Consider the following 21,644-nt stretch of genomic DNA (forward strand, 5'->3'; position numbering starts at 1 on the left):
TTCTCTGAGAAAGCTGCCGGACTCTCCACCTCAGCCATGGTACCCAAGGCCACCAGTCCCCAGGAGCTCCCCCAGGGATACCTTCCCTAGACCCCTGGGAAATAACCTGGGGAGCACCGCTAGGCAGCCAACAGGAACCTGCTCCTCATCCTGGGGATGTCCCAACCTTCCCCACTCTCCTGCCCAACTCCCAGGCCGGCACTCACCCATGGCCTTGGCGACCACGTTCACCCGCTTTGTGATCTCCTCCAGCCCCACACCTGCCTCAGCCAGAGCACCTGCCACCTGCAGCCACACAGAGTTAAAAGCCCCAGCGGGGCGGGTATCACTGTACCACGTGGGGTAGAAGACAGGCAGGGGGTGAGTTTCTTGTTGGGAAGGGGGAACCTCTTACGATTTCCACACTCAACCTGGCCCATCACATTTAGGGCAGAAGAGCAAACTCCCGCCATTCACATTGTACCTGCCAGAAATCTTCAAAAATTCTAGTCTGTTGGAGTCAGAAGAGACTTTACAAATGGGGAAATGGACCCAGAGAGGGGAGGTGACTTGTCCAATGTCACACAGCCAGTGGGTGGCCAGTTTCCCAACTCTAGAGTTCCAGAGTTCTCTCTCCCATAGCCTTGCTATTGTGGGTCACTTTACCCATCTATCCATCCATCCATCCAGTCAATTTTTACCAAGCATCTAGCATATGCTGAAAAGGAAAAAAGGCACCTAAGTCACAGTCCCCACCTTCAAGAACTCACAGCCTGGAGAGAGGCTAGGGAAGCAGACACGCACAGATGGAAAATTTATGTGAGGTGGTAATTACAATTACACTAGGAGGGGCTGCCAGCCAGCTCAGGGTACTGGGGAGATGGAGATCAGGGAGAGCCTTCCAGGTGGGGAGACATCAGAGTTGGGCCTCTGCAGAATGGTAGGAGTTAGCCAGGCCAAAAGGAGGCAGGACAAGGAAAGAATTTTCCAGGCCACAGACACTGCATAAGCAAAGCCAGAGATGACCCACAGCCTGGCAGGTACAGGAGCTGGCGTGAATGGACCGTAAGAGTAAGGCAATGATGGCAGGGTACGGTGGCTCACGCTTGTCATCCCAGCACTTTGGGAGGCCGAGGAGGGCAGATCATTTGAGGTCAGGAGTTCGAGACCAGCCTGGCCAACATGGTAAAACCCCATCTCTACTAAAACTACAAAAATTAGCCGGGCGTGGTGGCAGGCGCCTGTAATCCCAGCTACTGGGGAGGCTGAGGAAGGAGAATCGCTTAAACCTGGGCGGCGGAGACTGCAGTGAGCCAAGATTGCGCCACTGCATTCCAACCTGGGCAACAGAGTAAGACTCTGTCTCAAAAGAAAAATAAATTAAAAAATAAATAAATAAAAGAAAATTTAAAAAGAGGAAGGCAGGGATGATGGGAGATGAAGGTGGGGAGTCAGGGAGCTGGGGTGAGGGCTTGTGTTGATTCCAAGACCCAAGAAGGCTTTCAGTGGGTGAACCTAGTCAGATACACATTTTAAAAAGACACCTCCGGCAGTCGTGTGAAGAATGGATGAGCAAGACCAGAAGGCAGGAAGCAGCAGGGGAGCCCAGTGAGGAGGTGGCTGCAGCCATTAGGCATGAGCAGATGACCCCCGAACCAAGGCAAAGCAGGAGGGCAGGGTCTGAGGAGGATGTGTGTTATATACATTTGGGAGTAGAAGCGCCAGAACTGGGCAACTGATTGGGTGTGGAGAAGAGAAGGGCACGAGTCTGGGAAAATGCCTGTATCTGGGCTTAGGTAGCTGAGGGGATGGCGGGGCCTTCTGAGATCAGGGAACACTGGAGAAAAAAGTAGCTTCTTGGGGAAGGGCTGGAAAGGTCCAGTTACAGGGTGCTGCCAGGCAAGGGAAGGCTGGAAGGGGCTGGCCAGTCTCTGTGTCCCCAGTGGAAGCCTACCTTGTGTATAAGCACCGTGCCACACAGCCCCCGCCGGCCTGCCTTCTTCAGGACGGTGAAGGCGCTGTCATCCCCGATCACCACCATCTCCACCGGGATGCCTTCAGCCCGGGCCTGCTCCCTGGCCAGGCCGAAGTTGAGCCGATCCCCAGTGTAGTTCTTCACGATGAGGAGGGTCCCCACTGCAGGAGCAGCCGGCAGGGCTCAGCACCCTTACTGTGCCCTCCCCGCCGCAGCCCCTCCTGCATGCCAGGCTTACCTGTGCCAGCCTGGGCCACTGCCCTGATGGCTGCCAGGATGCTGCCCACTGCTGGGGAGGTGAATACGGCTCCTGCGATGACCCCGGTCAGCATCCCCTTCCCTATGAAACCTGGAGGTGGAAGGGGTAGAGTGAGCATGGCAGGTGGGACTTGCGCCTATAGTCACTGGGGCTTCCCATGCTCCGGGGGACATGGTTTGGTGAGCCCTACTGTGTGCTTGGTGCTCAAAGATCCCCCAGGTCTTCAAATGGCTGACTCCTTCTTAGGAGGCACCTTAGAGAGGCCTTCTGCGACCTCCCCGCCTGAAGCAGTCACCAACTCCCTCCCCAGGGACTCACTGTTCCTTTGCCCTGTTTTACTGTCTGTACTAAGTCACTTAGCACCCTCTGAAATGATCTCATTTCCTTTCGTGTTTACCTGGCTATTGTCTATCTCCCCTAAGTAGAATAAAAGCTCCACGAGGGCAGGGACCTTGCCTGTCTGCTTCATTGCTGTATCCCTAGTGCCCAGTACAGTGCCAGGTACACAATGGGCTCATGAGTGTTTGCCAAATGAATGGATTTTGCTGAAGGAAGACAGGAAGGGGACAAATGATGCGCTTCCTAGTCCCTGCCCTCCAGCAGCCCTCAAGGAGAGTTCGCGTCCCTGGCTCCAGGTGTGGGACACGGCAGGTGGGAATTCAGAAGAGGGGCGCTGCTCTAGGCTGGAAGAGTCAGGAAGCCTTCACGGAAGAGGGGGTGGGTCTGCTGGGCCTGGAGGGTCCAGAAGATTCATGGACTCACCGACTCTCAGAGCTAGAAGGACTTGAGGGATTGTTTGGCCCAACTTCATAGTTTTGTAGATGTAGAAACAGATTCAGAGAGGCCGTGATGGGCCCCTGATCCCAGCCGGAGGGAGTGGGAGAGTGGGAAGCGGCCCCAGTTCCTGAGTCTGGGTTGGGCTCCGTCCTGCACCTCGTGGCAGCACTGAGGATCTCACAGGAGGCCCTGTCCACTCCACCAGTACCCCCTGCCCCACCCCAGGGTACTCACCAGCATGGGCAGGCTCATGGCCAGAGCCCCCACCCGATAGCAGTGCCACCTGGCCCTTGAGGCTGTCCAGGTCAGAACGGAGGGCCACGCGGTGGCCCTGCAGGAGCTGCAGGTTGGGGTTGCAGGCCACCAGGCCAGCAAGGGCGTCATCAGCACAGCCAGCCACCGAGTTCACCAGCTTCTTGGAGGTCTGCAGGGGAGGAGTGAGAAGGATGTCAGAGTGTGGTCAGCACAGACACCCCCATCCTGCCCAGCCACACTGCTGTTGTGTAGACCCCTCTCCCGCATCCACCTACGAACTCCAGGAGCGCAGGACTTCCTTGAGTTGGGTGACAGGTGGGTATTTCTGTGAGTTTTCAATAATGTGTGACTTTCTATTCAGTACCTAATTTATGAAGTGTCTTGCACCATACCTTCAATTTATTCTGAAAAAATGGCTGCAATACAAAGAAAATGGGGGAGTTGTTGTCTGCAGTGTAAAATATTTTAATAAAATGGGGCCCAACACCTTCTTCTGTCAAAAGGAAGAAAAGCCCCAGGCTGAGGCTCCAATGCTGGGGGAGGAGCTGAGCAGGTTTCACAGCCACCGCTGCTCCCTGGTGCTCCAATGTGGGACCAACATTTCCCCAGCCTCTTGGCATGCCAGGCCCAGTGCTAGACAGTGTGTAGAGATAACAGCCCACGTGCGGTGGCTCATGCCTGTAATCCCAGCACTTTGGGAGGCTGAGGCAGGCAGATCGCTTGAGCCCAAGACTTTGAGACTGGCCTAGGCAACATGAGACTCCATCTCTACAAAAAATATGAAAAATGATCCAGGCATAGTGGTGCATGCCTAGAGTCCCACTACTGGGAATGCTGAGGTGGGAGGATCGCTTGAACCTGGGAGGTCATGGCTGCAGTGAGCTGTCATCGTGCCACTGCACTCCAGCCTGGGTGAGAGTGAGACTCCATCTCAGAAATAAAAAAAGAGATAACAACGCTATTCCTGCCCTCAGGGGAAACACAGCAGAGGTCACAACCATGTGTGGTGGGCACCGCTATGTGAGGAGTGCACGTGCACCATGGGAGCATGGAGGAGGGGCCGCAGCCTTCTGAGGGGCCTGGAGGTCTCTGTGAAGGATAAGCAGGACCGGGGTAGGCAAAAGGGGGCAGGAGGTATGGGGGGAGGGAAAAGGGAGGCTCTTCCAGCCAGAGGGGGAGCATAAGCCAAGGCCTGGATGAGTGAATAGTGTGGTGGTGCCAGGAAGCATGGTTGACCAGCAGGGAGGGGTGAGGAGGAGAGGGCTGGCCACAGGCAGCCTCAGGAGGGGTTGTGGGCAGGCTGGTGGAGGGTTGCAGAGCAGCACCACCAGGCTTGGCTGAGTGGATACGGGGTGCAGACAGAAGTGAGTAGCGTGGGGGCCAGAATGGGGCATGGCTTGAGCTCTGCTGTTACAGGGACTTGGGTTCAAATCCCACTTCTGCCTCTGATTAGCTGCCGGAACTCGGGGAAGATAACATCGTTGTTGGGAGCTATAATTCTTCCTCTGTAAAATAGGGATTTACTAGAACAGAGTATATGCCCGTGATATAGTGGAAACTCAATCACAGGAAGCGACTCCCTTTTTCAAACAGGCTGTGAAAAGCCTGAACAAGGGCTGTAGCCCCTGGTTTTGTCCTGAAGACAGAGACTGGGGCGCAACCTGGACTCAGAGGGCTGGGCTCCCACCGCCACCTGGTGGCCCAGTGGGAACCTGCAGCTGAGCCAGGGCCTGGCAAGGTGAACTTCTGGCTGTGGCTTCTTCCTGACCCGGCTAGCACCAGCTCCTTTGTACAAAATTTGGCTCTGCTGCCTCCCTGCCAACCTGTCCTGCACCCAGCCAGGGCCAGGGCTAAGCCACCTGCTTCAGAGTAGCCTAGGTTTGTAGGGAGCGAGAAGAAGAGTAAGATTGGTTCCATTTGCCGAGCAGTGACTAAGCGCCAGGCTCAGTTCTAAGTGTTTTTGAGCATGTCTCATTTAATCTTCCCAACAAGCCGGGTGTGGTAGCTCATGCCTGTAATCCCAGCACTTTGGAAGGCCGAGGTGGGCGGATTACCTGAGGTTGGGAGTTCAAGACCAGCCTGACCAACATGGAGAAACCCCATTTCTACTAAAAATACAAAGTTAGCTGGGCGTGGTGGTGCATGGCTGTAATTCCAGCAACTCAGGAGGCTGAGGCAGGAGGATCACTTGAACCTGGGAGGCAGAGGATGCAGTGAGCCGAGACTGCGCCATTGCACTCCAGCCTGGGCAACAAGAGCAAAACTCCGTCTCAAAAAACAAAAAACAAAAACCAAAAACAAACTTCCCAACAACCCTATGGAGGAAAGATGAGCCCAGTGAGGCAACTGAGGCACAGTTAAACGATTTTGCCCAAGGTCACACAGCCAGCAGGTGTCCAGGTCTGCCTGGCTCCAAAGCTGGTTCCCTTTTGGCCATATCATGCTGCTTTCTCGAGGGGCTGGAGGGAGGTGGAGGGTGACGGAGGTGGAGGGTGATGGAGGTTGCCCTAGAAAGGGCATGGGCTTGTGGCTCTCAGAGCCTATCAGGGACTGGAACATACAATGAAGTTGTGAGTTGGCCTCACTCCAAGCCCAGCCTCCAGCACCACTACCCTCCAAGAAAGTGGCCTGCTCCCCATCTTGATAATCTGTCTTGCCTGAGATTTTCAACAATCCCTCTGCCAGAGCCAGAGGAGGGTTTAGGGACCAGTGCTATCCCTGGTTTCAGTGGCCTGAGAGGATGGAAAAGGAAAGGAAGTCAGGTGAGGCCTCCAGGACTCTGCTTGATCAACACCACACAACCACTAGAGATAGGCCTTAATTTGCCTTGTAATGCAGATGAAGAAAAAGAGGCTCAGAGAGGTCAAATCTTCTGCAAAAGGTCATGCAGCTGGTCAGTGGCAGGCTGAAATTTGAATCCAGATATGTTCAAGGCTTGTTTTGATTCAAATCAGTGGGCCTGGAGCAAAGCCCAGGGACATGGCCAGCCTCCCACACTGTAGATCCCAGCTCCAGACCGGCCCACATAAGCCCCAAGGTTAGGAACAGTCACATGATCATTCTTCATGGTTCCTTCTGTGACTGGTACAGTATCTATTACAGAGCAGGTAACTATTACTGTTTCACTTTGAATGCAAGACCCAGATAGGGGGCACAACGGCTCTGAAGGGACTCAAGAGGCTGCAGCCCCAGGCCTGGCTGGGACTAGTGGCCTCCAGGAAATGAAGAAAAGCAGGGATCAGGCCCTGGGAGAGAGGACCCTCTCTCTTCACCTGTGAGCCTCAGGAGGCAGCAGCATCTCTCAGTCAAGGTGTAAGAAGCTCTAGCATGCCCAAGGCTGGGATCCTGCTTTGAGACCATGCTGCCATTCCCCTACCCCGGCCCTGTATGACTCACCATGGTGGGGAGGCTCTGAAACAGGCTGAGTTCACACCGTTGCACTGAACTGCTGGAGGATGGACAATCTTGTGCTACCCGGGTCTGAGTACAGTGGAGGCAGCAGCAGCACCTGCAGGAGTGGGTAATGGTACAAGCTGCAGAAGGCACTCACAGCCGACTGGCACAATCACGCTTAAGCGCCCTAGTAATTAGGGAGCTGCCCCAGACTTCGGTCCAAGTCCAAACTCTAGTACATGGGCTACGGATGGAGAAGAGTGTGGGGTTGACCAAGGTTCACGCCTGCACTTGGCTGCCAGAAGACAGATCAATCCATGTCAAGCACAGGGCTGCCTTTATGCCCAGGAACAGCACCCACTTCATCACTAAAGAACAGTGATCCTCAGAATAACTATCTTTTACACGGGCATCACGTGCAGTGAAAAAGTTAACAAAGCTCTTCACACGCTTGCCCTCACTGTCCTTGGCACCAAAAGGGCAGGGAATGGGGAGAGCTAGCCAGGTTTGTGACCCATTTTACTTCTGGCAAACAGACTCAGAGAGCTCTAGGGACCTGTCCAAGGTCATACAGGTAGGAGCCAGGATCTAAATCCATGTCTAGCTTTTCTACCAGGAGTGTGTGTTTACTACTGATAATTCCGTGCCTCCAAAGTCAGGCAGAGTCTCTGCTGTGGCAAGGGCAAGACGTAAACCACGATGACGTTCTAGCTTTCCTCAGTTCAGCCTGGTTCAGCCGCGTGTTGGCCTCTGTGTGGGTGCACAATAGGAAGAATCAACATAGCTCTGCCTCAGCCTACTTGGGGTTGGGCGGAGGGTCTTAGGTAAACCAATTTCTCCCTAAGCCTCAGCTTCCCCATCTGTAAAATGGTGGTTGGCTCCTCTCTGGCATTCTGCTAGTGTGCCAAGCCATGTGGTTCTCCTCTTGTTCCCGGGGAGCCTGTTTGATGTGGGGCACCCTGGAGGCTGCAGGGCTGACTGCCCTCCTGGCTCATTAAGGTTCCCTACGGAGAAATGTTGGTTTTGTGTTTGAGGTTCGAATTTGTAGAGTAATAGGGGCACCAATCACGTTGGGCAAGCAGACCAGTGGGCCTTTCGAAGTCTGAAGAATCAACGCGCAAAAGGGAGGAGGTGAGCCGGTGGTCGTTCTAACGTCAGGCGAGGGCACCAGCTAGATCTGGAGGAACTGAGAGAGTGAAAGGAAGGCACGCAAGGTTCTAGTCTGGGATGTGCACGAATAGCGGTCGTCTCCCTTCCCTCTCTAGGCCTCCGCAGTCCTTCCCGTTCCAAAAGGAGGAACAGTCCCGAGGGCTCCTGGAGCAACGGAAGAAAGAGGACTGGATGCGGGGAAGGGCAAAGGGCGCGGAACGGGGTGGGGAGTCCGCGGGCGAGCTCCGAGGACACTGGCGCACCTCCCCCGCCAGCTCACAGCCACATCCGCCACCTCCGAAGTCTCCGCGACTTCCCGGGTACCCCTAGTGGTGAGCTCTCATCCGGGTCCTGCGGGCGCTGGCGGAAAGAGGCGAGGCGGCGCCTCCGGGGGCGGGGCCTCCTTCGGTTGGCGGCCTCGGGCTTCGGGAGTCCTCCAAGAGGCCAGGTGAGGCCGTCCCGTGATGCCCCGCGCCCCGGCCGCTCTGGCCTGCAACGTGTCTCTGGGGCGGAGGCAGCGGCAGTGGAGTTCGCTGCGCGCTGTTGGGGGCCACCTGTCTCTTCGCTTGTGTCCGTCTCTCTAGTGTCGCGCTCGCGTCCCGACGAGCCGCTCTAAGCCTCGACATGTCGTACAACTACGTGGTAACGGCCCAGAAGCCCACCGCCGTGAACGGCTGCGTGACCGGTGAGGCTGCCGGGACCGGAGACCCCGGCGAGGGAGGGAGCTGGGGGGAGCCGCGGCCTAGGGAGGCCCGCGGTCCCCGGGGCGGCCGGGCAGGAGTCGGCTCGGCTAATGGAAGGCCCTGGCGGCCGAGGAACCTCGCCAACCCCGCGACCTCGAAAGAGCCGTCCCAGTACGCGCTTTTTGGGGCTTGGAAGCCGCTCTCGAGGGTCCCCTTTCGTCCTGGGGAGGTCACTCGGCCTCGAGGACAGGGCGGGCCCAGTGAGACAGAGGAGTGTGAGTTGGTTGTGCGGTGTTATTTGGCCCGGAAGATTGGCCTCCTGTGGCCGGGAAAGGGGGAGGTGGTAATGGCGACTTTGGGGTCAGGATTTTCCTGTGGGGATGTCTGGGGGGCCCAGGAGGTGGAGGGATGTGAGGAATGCCCGCATTATCCTACAGAGGGAGAGGAGCTCTCTTCAGGCTAACCCCTTTGCCTGGGGCAGTTGTTTACATGAGGGCCGTGCTAGAGAAGAGGGTTTGGTTTGCCTGGCCCAGTGCTGGGTTTTCCTTATTGACGATGCGCTTGGACTGTTAAGGACACCGAAGTCCAGAACCCGGGAAGAGTCCTCTTAACCCACATTCTCAGCTGAATATGCCGACCCCAAGCTTGCATGTTTATATACACCCTAATCACGATTCCAAAACAAAGCTGTTTTTCAGAGTTGGAGGTAGCTGAGTGTGGATGGGGGTATTGGTAGACTACCAGGAGGGCAGGGAGTGTGGACAAAACAGTGTTTTCGTGTAAAGCTCGGGGACTTTTCATTTGACTTGGTCTGTCAGATAAAAGTTTTGTGAGACTTTAGATGAACACTGGAAGAAATGAACACTTTCTCCGGCATTCTCAATTAGAGCCTGCCACTGTAACTGTAATAGGAACAGTAAAATTTGAGGGACGAGAGCCATGAGAAGGGATTACGAAGTCATTGTCAGTTGGAGGACACACGGCTCTTAGGTCCAGTCCAGTTTTCTTAGTCTGATTAGGAAAGTAGCTTTGTTGAATGCATGAACTGAGACTCTTTGAGGTGCCGGGTATGATAAGAAGGGGAGTAGTACCTGGAGGGAGTTGGAGAAGTATGTGAAGTAAATGAGAATTTTGGAGGTATTTAGGCATAAGTTATAGGATTATTTTGAAGGGATGGGAGGCCCTTCCCCTGAGTTCAAAAGTTAGACGGTCTGTTCTTTCAGGACACTTTACTTCAGCCGAAGACTTAAACCTGTTGATTGCCAAAAACACGAGATTAGAGATTTATGTGGTCACTGCCGAGGGGCTTCGGCCCGTCAAAGAGGTGGGCATGTACGGGAAGATTGCGGTCATGGAGCTTTTCAGGCCCAAGGTAAGTGTTGCAGTTGGGACAAGCAGTGGAGGGAGAACTGTTGGTTGTAGGTTGTTTTATGTTATTTTTGTTTATTTATTTCCTTTGAAACGGGTGTCTCACAGTGTTGCCCAGGATGTCTTGAACTCTTGGGCTCAAGCAATCCCTCCGCTTCAGCCTCTGGAGTAGAGTAGCTGAGGGATTGTAGGCATGCGCCACCGTGCCTGGGCTGTGTTACATTGTTTTGCGAATTCTTGGGATGGGTGGAATATACCTTAGGAGAGAAACTCTCTTCTCTTTTTTCTCTCTTTGGATGGCAAATTTCAGTATGTACTCTTGACCAAGCTTTCTAGAAGTAAAAGGAGAGATTTATTAGGGAAACATTTATGAAGTTGACTTCTTTAGGAGACAGAAATTAAAGCAGTTTGTTTCAGAGGATAGGTTACAGAGTGGGGCAGTCCTGGCTTCATTCCTTGTTAATTCTGACTTTAGGTGTCACTTGAGGCACCTTTCAGATCAAGTCCCCTAGGTTATTTTGAAGATGAAATGATTCGGTAACACAGGGCCTATCATATAGCAAGCATTTAAAGTTATGTTAACAATTACCAGGCTGGATGTGGTGGCTCACGCCTGTAACCCCAGCACTTTGGGAGGCCAAGGTGGGTGGATCACCTGAGGTCAGGAGTTCGAGACCAGCCTGGCCAACATGGTGAAACCCTGTCTCTACTAAAAATACAAAAGTTAGCCAGATGTGATGGCATGCGCCTGTAATCCCAGCTACTTGGCAGGCTGAGGCACGAGAATTGCTTGAACCCAGGAGGCGGAGGTTGCAGTGAGCAGAGATGGTGCCCATTGCACTCCAGCCTGGGTGACAGAATGAGACTCCGTCTCCAAAAAAAAAAAAAAAGAACCAAACAACAACAACAAAAAAACAATTACCATCAGTATTTTTATTATTTTAGTGCAAATGTATTCACCCAAATCACCACTACATTCCTTTATGATGTCCTAACTGAATCTGGCAAGAAAGCAGTGGGTTCAGAATTTTAATTATAACCCTTTGAACAAAACAGTAATTTTTTGGAGTCTGTGTTAAATAAGTAAGACTTTGTTGATCCATTTTAGCTTCCGTTGTTATTCCCACATTTTTTTTTCTCTTTCTTCAAATACTTGGAGAGGAGTGGAGGAGGCATTACATTCGTGTTTCAGAATTTGAATGGGATAATTGAGATTAGCTTGAGATTGAAATAGATGAAGACTTTGTATATAGAACAGAGAGATGGAGAATAATGAAAGTGAGAAATAGATGTTTACCAGCTTCAGTTCTGGCTTTTTGTACGTGCCCTTAGGGTGTATGTGTACCTAGTGTGGGTTACAAGCTCACCATATATTTTCTCTTTAGGAAGAGAAGAATTTGGAAAATTCTTAAAGAATTTGGTGTGCTTAAAGACTAGACAGGTTGTTCCTGTTTTAAAAAGAATCTCTTTTGATAGCATAACATTGGTTTCCAGGGGGAGAGCAAGGACCTGCTGTTTATCTTGACAGCGAAGTACAATGCCTGCATCCTGGAGTATAAGCAGAGTGGCGAGAGCATTGACATCATTACACGAGCCCATGGCAATGTCCAGGTGAGGTGGCTGCTTTAGGCTGACAAAAGTTTTCTAAGTAGGACTGTCATGATTCATGGAAAAAAATTAAAATGCTGGGGGCAGCTCGCTATTTGATCAGAGAAACGAGGAGAAGACACTATGGGTTTGAGCTTTTTGGAGAAAAGACTCCTTTAGTTCACTCAAGGCCCAAGGGACAGAGCAATAATTCATTCATTGAGATTCAGTGTTTCGTGAAAAAGACATGCACTGACATTGGGTCTCCAACTATTTGGCCTATCAAATAGATCCATTAGTTTTACTTCCTCTCCTAAAGTTTTTCTTTGCAAGTGGTGCCCAGTGTCTTCTGTTGCTCTGTGGATGTTGAGGTTCTTCCCTAATCCCAATTTTGTTTCTCAGGACCGCATTGGCCGCCCCTCGGAGACCGGCATTATTGGCATCATTGACCCTGAGTGCCGGATGATTGGCCTGCGTCTCTATGATGGCCTTTTCAAGGTTATTCCACTAGATCGTGATAATAAAGAACTCAAGGCCTTCAACATCCGCCTGGAGGAGCTGCATGTCATTGATGTCAAGTTCCTATATGGTTGCCAAGCACCTACTATTTGCTTTGTCTACCAGGTACTGGATCGGGAGGAGAGGGGGAGAAACTGTGAGGCTGATGTGATAGGAGTTGTTTTTGCTAACTGGAATATCTGGGTTTGGTAGGCTAGAGAGAAGTGTTTACTGTGTTTGTCCTGAAATGTTTTGAACAACACAATTAATATGGGTCAGACTTTTGTTGCTTCTTGAGTGCAGTAGTGCTTATTGTGGAGGCAGCAAGCTCTCTGGGGCTTGTAGCAGGTTTTAATCCTGAGATTACACTCTGGTTGTGGGCCTTGGGAGATTTCACAGGATGACCTAGTTTATACTTTGATTCTCTTACTGGAATGCTAGGGGATTATTAAAACTTAGCTGTCGAGAAGTTATCTAGATCTTGCTTTTGTATTAAGTAAAGAGAAATTGTCTTGGTGATGCTTTATATGTGTTTTTTAAGAAGAGGTTTACATTTTGTCCAGCAATCACTTGTGATTTGCTGGCTTGTTTTTATTTTATTTTATTATTATTTTTTTGAGACAGAGTCTCACTCTGTCACCCAGGCCGGAGTGCGATGGCCTGATCTTGGCTCACTGCAACCTCTGCCTCCTGGGTTCAAGCGATTCTCCTGCCTCAGCCTCCTGAGTAGCTGGAATTACAGGTGCATGCCACCATGCCCAGCTAATTTTTGTGTTTTTAGTAGAGACGGGGTTTCACCATGTTGGCCAGAATGGTCACGAACTCATGACCTCATGACCCTCCTGCCTCGGCCTCCCAAAGTGCTGGGATTACAGACATGAGCACCCGGCAACTTGCTGGCTCTTCTATTTTAGTCTGTGCCTAAAACTTTAGCAGAGCTGATCCTGGGCAGCTGTTCTCTGGTCCAGATCTGTTAAGTGGGGGTGGGGTGGTAGAGCACCAGGCTAACATGCCAGTATCTTGGTAAAATCTCAGCCCTTTAACAAAAGGCCATGCAGCCTTAAGATCAGTTCATTTGTGTGTGGCTGAATGAGTGACGGAAAGAGATGATAGTCTAGTCCCACATAGAGTGTGTGGGCACGTAGACAGCTTGATGGCCTTGTTAGGTGTTGGAAGTGCTGATATCTTTTTGTATATTTCTTAGTGTTACTGTAGTTCTGAGGCTATTGGAATAAGGCCCAATTGAATAAGGTTGAAACCAAGAGATTTTGTTTGATCTTACCAAGTATGAGTTAAAATAAAAACTTAGAATATCTCTCTGTTTAGTTTTGTAAATATTAGGTCATTAGAACTTTGATGTTGTTGATTATTCAAGGTTGGTTGTTCTCAGCTTCAGGGCTGCCAGTTGTGATCAGATCTTCATTTCTGCATGTGTGTCTCAGAGGCCCAAATCCACACTTGAACTTTTTGCGAAGCTGTGTCATAACCCTACTCATTGATGGGAAAATGTTTTCATCAGCCAAAAATTACTATCTCCTGTTTTATGCCAAAAATTCAATTTGACAAATATTTAGTTGCTTAATGCTATGTGAAAGGTATTCCTGCTTCAGGAGCTATAACAGTGACTAAGATGTGATCCCTGCCCTGAAACACATTGCTGAATTCCTTCCATAACTTCTTTGTTGAAGCCGTCTTCCACTGGCTGAGTGTAGCTTTCTTCCCGTCCCTGCTCTTTAGCATCTTAAAGGTGACCTTGGCAGTCCCAGGACTGACATGAGTCATAATTCAGAAAAAGGAGGGGAAGATGATGTTGACAATGGCAGGACTGAAAGGTTTCACTTAACAGAGCAATCAATTGTGTTCTCTACTGTTACTCCATCAGAATGCTTTTGAGAATTGTATCAGTTTTAAAAAATCTCATAGGTATAGCTTATCAATGCGTTTTGTAAATTTCTTGAGGCTAAGGAACACACACAGGCACACACACAGTATCTTTTTTTTTTTTTTTTTTTTCTGAGATGGAGTCTTGCTCTGTTGCCTAGGCTGGAGTGCAGTGGTGCCATCTTGGCTTATTGCAACCTTTGCCTCCTGGGTTCAAGCGATTCTCCCGCCTCAGCCACCCGAGTAGCTGGGATGGTAGGTGTGCGCCACCACGCAGGGCTAATTTTTGTATTTTTAGTAGAGACGGGGTTTTGCCATGTTGGCCAGGCTGGTCTTGAATTCCTGACCTCAGGTGATCCACCCACCTCAGCCTTCCAAAGTTCTGGGATTACAGGCATGAGCCACTGTGCCTGGCACACAGTATCTCTTATAGTACCTAGTGCAGTGTGACAAGTTCATTTTTCTAATTCTTTAAACCTTTCTTGGTTGGTTGAATTGTTAGGAATGGTAGATCTCAGATGCTGCAGTCTACCTAGGAATTAATCCCAGGCTCACCTGGTGATTGTCAGTGTACTGATGGATGAGGGTGGGAGGGCTGACGTGACGGGACTGTCAGATGCTGGGTGGTGGTAGCTTGTCCCTTTCAGCACCTCTCTTTAGCCCAAGGCTTACCCTTCCTAAGGGCTAACCATTTCACCTTTCCCCCACCCAGGACCCTCAGGGGCGGCATGTAAAAACCTATGAGGTGTCTCTCCGAGAGAAGGAATTCAATAAGGGCCCTTGGAAACAGGAAAATGTCGAAGCTGAAGCTTCCATGGTGATTGCAGGTTGGTTGGGGGTTTAGGAAATATGCCTCCACCCGGGTCTAGGCTAGTTCCCTGTTCTTGTTCCCTCTCTCACCTTCTCTGCCCTTCGTTTTGGCGCTCAGTATTATTGAAGGTGTGCATTGTTTACCACACCTTTATGTCTGCTTTCTCTATGTCTGCTTTGTTTTTTTCTGTCTTTGAGATTTTCTGTTTTTCATTCCTCCCCCCAAAAGTATAACTTCTGTTTTACTTGGGTGGAGGGATTGACTGTAAAACACTGAGATTGATTTGCACAGTGGCGTATGGAAATGAGTCTCATTATTTTATTGCTGGGCATAACATTTAAAATTGAAAGGAAGCCAGGATCTATAGTCCCAGCTACTCAAGAGGCTGAGTTGGGAGGCTCATTTGAGCTTAGGAGTTTGAGTTTAGCCTGGGCAGCATAATGAGACCCCATCTCTTTAAAAAACAAAAAACAAAAAACCAAAAGGGAGCAATAGCGCTTATCTGATTTCTTTACCTCATAGATGAGGAAACAGGGCCAGAGGGACCTGCCCATGTCTGTCCATGATCTAGCCTGGGCTAGAATCCAGGCCTCTTCACTCCTTGTCCTAACTCTGCCCTTACATTATGTTTGTCTCACTCAGTAGGGAAGTTTTAAAACTCTTAAGAGGCCGGGCGCGGTGGCTCAAGCCTGTAATCCCAGCACTTTGGGAGGCCGAGACGGGCAGATCACGAGGTCAGGAGATCGAGACCATCCTGGCTAACACAATGAAACCCGTCTCCACTAAAAATACAAAAAAATTAGCCGGGCGTGGTGGCGGCGCCTGTAGTCCCAGCTACTCGGGAGGCTGAGGCAGGAGAATGGCGGGAACCCGGGAGGCGGAGCTTGCAGTGAGCGGAGATCGCACCACTGCACTCCAGCCTGGGCGACAGAGCGAGACTCCGCCTCAAAAAAAAAAAAAAAAAAAAAAAAAAAACTCTTAAGAGAAGACTGGCTCTTCTAAATGGTGGCCCTGATAATGGGGGGAAGTTAAGCTAAGAAACAAGAGTAGAGACCAGGAAAAAAAAAGTAAAAGCTTTTACTTGGAAAGGATTAGAAGTTGAGAAGAAAAATGGGGGAGAATGCATGGGAAAGAACATGGAGAAGACTTCCCACCCATAGGAATAGTCAAATACCAGAAGAGTGGCAGTAAAAATATTACCGGGATTAGATAATGGCCAGTCAACAAATTCTAAGAATCTCCGTAAAGGCTATCATGTTCCCTGGGTTTTGATGTCCTTTTTAAAATAATGATGATCTTAAAGTTTGTCTTGGGGCTAACTAGACCTGTGCTCTTGCCAGTCCTGGCTTGGCAGACCCAGAGTGCTGAGCGTTCTAATTTTGCTGTCTTTCCTGCAGTCCCAGAGCCCTTTGGGGGGGCCATCATCATTGGACAGGAGTCAATCACTTATCACAATGGTGACAAATACCTGGCTATTGCCCCTCCTATCATCAAGGTGAGCAGCAGTCCTCTACCTTTTTTTCCTTTCATCTTTCCTTGTCCTCACCTTGCTCCTCCCTTTCTCTCGTGTGTCAAAAGGAGATTCACAGATGCCTGTTACACGATTTTCTGTTTATACAAGATACTGCGTTGGCCTTTGGGAACAGGGAAAGAGATTAGCCTGGATTTGCTTACAGAGAGCTTGGTTGCTAGCTTAGATAAATGATAATCAAAACAGGCTTCCCCTTTTCATTGACTGGGGCACTTTTTTTTTTGTCAAAGAGACAGGGTCTTACTCTGTTGCTTAGGCTGGAGAGCTAGAATGCAGTGACATGATTGTAGCTCACTGTAGCCTTGAACTCTTGGGCTCAAGTGATCCTCTTATCTCAGCCTCTCGAGTAACTAGAATTACAGGCATGAACTACCACATGGGGCAACTTTAAGAAGGGAAAATTTTGGCAATTCCTTCCTTTTTTTTTTGAGATGGAGTTTTGCTCTTGTTGCCCAGGCTGGAGTGCAATAGCACGATCTCGGCTCACCGCAACCTCTGCCTCCCAGGTTCGAGCGATTCTCCTGCCTCAGCCTCCCTAGTACCTGGGATTACAGGCATGTGCCACCATGCCTGGCTAATTTTGTATTTTTAGTAGAGATGGGGTTTCTCCATGTTGGTCAGGCTGGTCTCAAACTCCCGACCGCAGGTGATCCACCGCCTCGGCCTCCCAGAGTGCCGGGATTACAGGCATGAGCCACTGTGCCTGGCCATAATATTGGCAATTTCTGTTGCATGTAATGTTTTCAGGGCTCAAATCATATAAAGTAATATATTGATAAATTATAAAGGCTAAAAAAGTCAAAAATTTCACGGACTTAGAATATCAAGTTGTAAAAATTAAGCCTTAAAAGTTTCATTTTACTTACTTTTTGAGAAAAAAGAACAAAATCTAGCTGGCTACAGTGGCAAGTGCCTGCAGTCCTAGCCACTTGAGCGGATGGCTTGAGTCCAGGAGTTAGGCTGCAGTGCACTGTGATCATGCCTGTGAATAGCCACTGTACTTTAGCCTGGGTGACATAGCGAGACCCTGTCTCTAAAAAAGAACAAAATCTGTGGTAGCATTGCCACAGTGGTAGGGGGTAATTAGTGGTATTAAGAATAAATAACTACATTTGTAATAGCATGCATAGTTCAGTGAATTTTGGCAGCAGCTTCCTATTCTGTGTATTTCTATTTTCCTGCAGAATGACGACATATCAGTAAACATATAAGATATATTGATGGAGCTCCTCAGAAAATTATCTTCAAAATAAAAAAGCTCCCCATTTTGTATTAATGGGGAATAGGATCTATCCTCATTTTCATGTAATGTTATCTGAGCGATTTGTCTGCCGGTAAAATGGCTGGGTTTGGTAAAGGGAGTGGTCCAGTAGGGTTTGTTTTCTGGTGTGGAAGATGCTGAATATCTAATGACTGTTTCCTCCCCATTGGCAGCAAAGCACGATTGTGTGCCACAATCGAGTGGACCCTAATGGCTCAAGATACCTGCTGGGAGACATGGAAGGCCGGCTTTTCATGCTGCTTTTGGAGAAGGAGGAACAGATGGATGGTACCGTCACGCTCAAGGATCTCCGTGTAGAACTCCTTGGAGAGGTAGAACTTGTTCTCCCTGTTGCTCTACAATATTCTCTTAGGTTCCTAAAGATCCCAAGTGTGTGGTCCCACACCTCAACTCTGGGAATTATGTTACTTAACACCTAACAACAAACTGTTGTTCTTGCTGTGGAAGTTGACTATTGAATGAGTTAGGTATTGTCTCACAGGATCCTGTGAGAATCTACCCAAGCTGCCCGTGAGAAAAGGAAAAGAAAGGGAAACAAAAGGATATAATCTGGAATTAAATATCAATCTAGCTGGTTTTGGTGGCTCACACCTGTGATCCCAGCACTTTGGGAGGCCGAGTCAGGCTGATTGTGTGAGCCCCAGGAGTTCGAGATTAGCCTGGTCAATATGGCAAAACGCCATCTCTACAAAAAGTACAGAAATTAGCTGGGTATGGTGGTGTGTGCCTGTATTCCCATCTACTTGGGAGGCTGAGGTGGGAGGATTACCTTAGCCTGGGGAGGTCAAGGTTGCAGTCAGTGAGCCAGGATTGTACCACTGCACTCCAGCCTGGGTGACAGCGAGACCCTGTCTCGAAAAAAAAAAATTGCTGATTTCAGTTCTGGGAGGAGGTTCCCAAAAAGTTTAATATTAATACTTAGAGCCGGGCGCGGTAGCTCGCGCCTGTAATCCCAGCACTTTGGGAGGCCGAGGTGGGCGGATCACGAGGTCAGGAGATCGAGACCATCCTGGCTAACACGGTGAAACCCTGTCTCTACTAAAAAAATACAAAAATTAAAAAATTAGCCAGGCATGGTGGCGGGCACTTGTAGTCCCAGCTACTCGGGAGGCTGAGGCAGGAGAATGGCATGAACCCGGAAGGCGGAGCTTGCAGTGAGCAAGATAGCGCAACTGCACTCCAGCCTGGCTAATGGAGTGAGATTCTGTCTCAAAAAAAAAAAAGGAGGCCGGGCGTGGTGGCTCACGCCTGTAATCCCAGCACTTTGGGAGGCCGAGGCGGGCGGATCACAAGGTCAGGAGATCGAGACCACGGTGAAACCCCGTCTCTACTAAAAATACAAAAAAAAAAAAAATTAGCCGGGCGCGGTTGTGGGCGCCTGTAGTCCCAGCTACTCGGGAGGCTGAGGCAGGAGAATGGCGTGAACCCGGGAGGTGGAGCTTGCAGTGAGCCGAGATCGCGCCACTGCACTCCAGCCTGGGTGACAGAGCGAGACTCCGTCTCAAAAAAAAAAAAAAGGAAGTATCTTTTGGAGCAGGAATATGCAAGACAAATGATAGATTTTTCTGACTGTAGGGATGCAACAGATGAAGAATCACAAACTTCAGAGATTTAGAAATGTTTGCTTAGTGTGACCTGGGAATTTGAAACAGAACTGTCCTGAATTATGGCTGCAGTTGGGATTTTTCTCAGCAGATGTCTGAGATGTGGGTAGTATCTGGATCCCATGTGGAGTCCATTCTCATTTCTTTCACGTTGCTTACTTTCTTCCAGACCTCTATTGCTGAGTGCTTGACATACCTTGATAATGGTGTTGTGTTTGTCGGGTCTCGCCTGGGTGACTCCCAGCTTGTGAAGGTGAGAAGACACTTGTTTCTGGTTTCTTTTTCGCTGTCCTCACTGTTTCTTCATCAAATTTCTCCTATGTTTGGTGCCTCTCAGAATCTCTCCATTTTATCCACATCCCTACTGTCCAGCTTTCTACTTGGTTAATTTAACATCCTACCTCTGACCAGCTCTTTGTCTTTGTGGTTCATTCAGCAAATTTGCCGGGCAAGGTGCTAGGTGCTGTGGATACATTGACGAGTAAGACCCAGCTCCTACCTTCAAACAGGTTATAGTTTAATGTAATGGACTTCTAGAATATGAAAACTTCGGACCTTCTCTGCAGGAAAATGCATGCAAACATTTTACATTAATTTTCAAACATTCACCACTTCTCTGAAATCCATCCATGGACTCTAGGTCAGCCATCCTTGGCTGATTAATGGATCACCTGTAAGACAACCATATTCCTTAATCAACAATCCCCTTTTGGAATCATCCCTTGGAACACAAGAATGGCAGATCTAGAAACTAGTTATTGAGAGTTTCTTTTGGACAATAACCATCCCTTTTGGGTAGGTCTGTTAGGGTGTTCTAGGACTAACATAACATTGTTCTTTCTTCTTAGCTCAACGTTGACAGTAATGAACAAGGCTCCTATGTAGTGGCCATGGAAACATTTACTAACTTAGGACCCATTGTGGATATGTGCGTGGTGGACCTGGAGAGGCAGGGACAGGGGCAGGTAAGGGCCATTCTGAAAGTGGATAGTTGGTATATGCCCACTCAAACTGTGTCCTCCTAGCTATACTTATCTAGAATGGGGAGGGTGCAGTGAAAATACTTTTAAGAGCCGCCTCATGAATCCGAATGATATAAGGATAACTACTGTTTATTGAGTGCCTATCTTGGTCTGCCAGGCACTTTATATATATTATCTCTAATTATACAAGTACCCTAGATAGGGATTTTTGGCCATCTCAGAAGTGAGGAAAATTAGTGCTGAGAAAGATTAAGTAACTTTTTCCAAAGTCACCTAACTTAGTAAGTGGCAGGTGTATATAACTCCAGATCCTTTGCTCATTCCAGTAAACTAGGTCCCAGGGATCTAAGCAAGCTTGCTAGGAGCAGTGGTAGAAGCTTTTTGCTTCCTGCACTAGGATGTCCTGTCTGCTCCGTAAATTTGAAAAACTTTGGAAATCAACCTCTGCCAAGTCTGCATTCTCAAACCAGCCCCACAATAAAGGTTCTTGGATTTAGGTATACCGTGTTTGCTTTCTGGGCATCAGTATGACTGGCCCAGTATCTTGAGGGGGTTCTTTAGAAATGTTTTCTCTGCTTGCAGCTGGTCACTTGCTCTGGGGCTTTCAAGGAAGGTTCCTTGCGGATCATCCGGAATGGAATTGGAATCCATGAGCATGCCAGCATTGACTTACCAGGCATCAAAGGTAGCTTTTTTGGTGAACACAGGATGCAGATCTTATATGAGGGACTTTGGCCTTGTTATATGTTGTGAAGGTGTTTTGGTGAGAGCCAGAGGAAAGCAAATCAAATGAAGAGTGAAGGTCATAACAACAGATCAGAAGCTTAAACATATCTGAAAGTATAAAAGTAAACTTTAAAAAAAAATGCTACTAATCAAAATTGGTAGTAGAATAGAGGACAGGGGATTAAAAGATTATAAATTAAATTTAATGTTTTTATGAGGGAACTGGTAGAATTCATAAAGAGACAGGATATTTTATGAAGATATATGTATAAATGTAACTTCTAGATAAAAAATATAAATCTTCCTAAATTCCAGGAGAATTTTAATTAAAAAAAGATCAGAGGCTAGGCAAGGTGGCGTGGCTCATGCCTGTCATTACAGCACTTTGGGAGGCCAAGGTGGAAGGATTGCTTAAGCCCAAGAGTTTGAGACCAGCCTAAGTAATGTAGACCTCATCTCTATAAAAAAATTAAAAATTAGCCAGGGGTGATGGTGCATGCCTGTGGTTCCAGCTACTTGGTTCTAGCCTAGGTGGTTGTAGCCTTGAGGCTGTAGAGAGCCATGATTGTGCCACTGCACTCTAGCTTGGGCGACAGTGAGATCTTGTCTCACCAAAAAAAAAAAAAAAAAAAGGCCGGGCGCGGTGGCTCAAGCCTGTAATCCCAGCACTTTGGGAGGCCGAGACGGGCGGATCACGAGGTCAGGAGATCGAGACCATCCTGGCTAACACGGTGAAACCCCGTCTCTACTAAAAAATACAAAAAACTAGCCGGGCGAGGTGGCGGGCGCCTGTAGTCCCAGCTACTTGGGAGGCTGAGGCAGGAGAATGGTCTAAACCCGGGAGGCGGAGCTTGCAGTGAGCTGAGATCCGGCCACTGCACCCCAGCCTGGGCGACAGAGCAA

The 21,644-nt window shown here is 49.2% G+C and overlaps 2 protein-coding genes across 25 annotated transcripts in view; one reads left to right on the forward strand and one right to left on the reverse strand.

The window, feature by feature from the left end:
• TKFC (triokinase and FMN cyclase) overlaps window positions 1–8,160 on the reverse strand; it is a 19,405-nt gene extending 11,245 nt beyond the window's left edge. For 4 of the 21 annotated variants that reach the window (XR_013403734.1, XR_013403733.1, XM_077962654.1 and 1 more), the window contains exons 1-6: window positions 8,068–8,160; window positions 6,642–6,753; window positions 3,225–3,414; window positions 2,193–2,303; window positions 1,934–2,115; window positions 207–285 (exon numbers count right to left, since the gene is read on the reverse strand). Coding sequence is in view for 19 of the 21 variants with exons in the window: in XM_077962654.1 (XP_077818780.1) it covers window positions 207–285; window positions 1,934–2,115; window positions 2,193–2,303; window positions 3,225–3,414; window positions 6,642–6,753; window positions 8,068–8,075 (682 nt within the window). In the remaining 2 variants the exon portion in view is untranslated. Of the gene's footprint in view, window positions 1–206; window positions 286–1,933; window positions 2,116–2,192; window positions 2,304–3,224; window positions 3,415–6,641; window positions 6,754–7,268; window positions 7,389–7,707 lie in introns of all 21 variants that reach the window. The other 17 variants (XM_077962665.1, XM_077962668.1, XM_015114014.3 and 14 more) reach the window with 13 other exon arrangements.
• Window positions 8,161–8,274: 114 nt separating this feature from the next.
• DDB1 (damage specific DNA binding protein 1) overlaps window positions 8,275–21,644 on the forward strand; it is a 35,643-nt gene continuing 22,273 nt past the window's right edge. For 3 of the 4 annotated variants that reach the window (XR_013403727.1, XR_013403728.1, XM_015114008.3), the window contains exons 1-10: window positions 8,275–8,472; window positions 9,694–9,842; window positions 11,333–11,449; window positions 11,828–12,049; window positions 14,517–14,631; window positions 16,013–16,110; window positions 17,581–17,739; window positions 19,202–19,285; window positions 19,881–19,997; window positions 20,598–20,700. Coding sequence is in view for 2 of the 4 variants with exons in the window: in XM_015114008.3 (XP_014969494.1) it covers window positions 8,412–8,472; window positions 9,694–9,842; window positions 11,333–11,449; window positions 11,828–12,049; window positions 14,517–14,631; window positions 16,013–16,110; window positions 17,581–17,739; window positions 19,202–19,285; window positions 19,881–19,997; window positions 20,598–20,700 (1,225 nt within the window). In the remaining 2 variants the exon portion in view is untranslated. Of the gene's footprint in view, window positions 8,473–9,693; window positions 9,889–11,275; window positions 11,450–11,827; window positions 12,050–14,516; window positions 14,632–16,012; window positions 16,111–17,580; window positions 17,740–19,201; window positions 19,286–19,880; window positions 19,998–20,597; window positions 20,701–21,644 lie in introns of all 4 variants that reach the window. The other variant, XM_077962652.1, reaches the window with a different exon arrangement.

The sequence above is a fragment of the Macaca mulatta genome, chromosome 14 (assembly GCF_049350105.2).
Source record: "Macaca mulatta isolate MMU2019108-1 chromosome 14, T2T-MMU8v2.0, whole genome shotgun sequence".
Lineage (NCBI taxonomy): Eukaryota > Metazoa > Chordata > Mammalia > Primates > Cercopithecidae > Macaca > Macaca mulatta.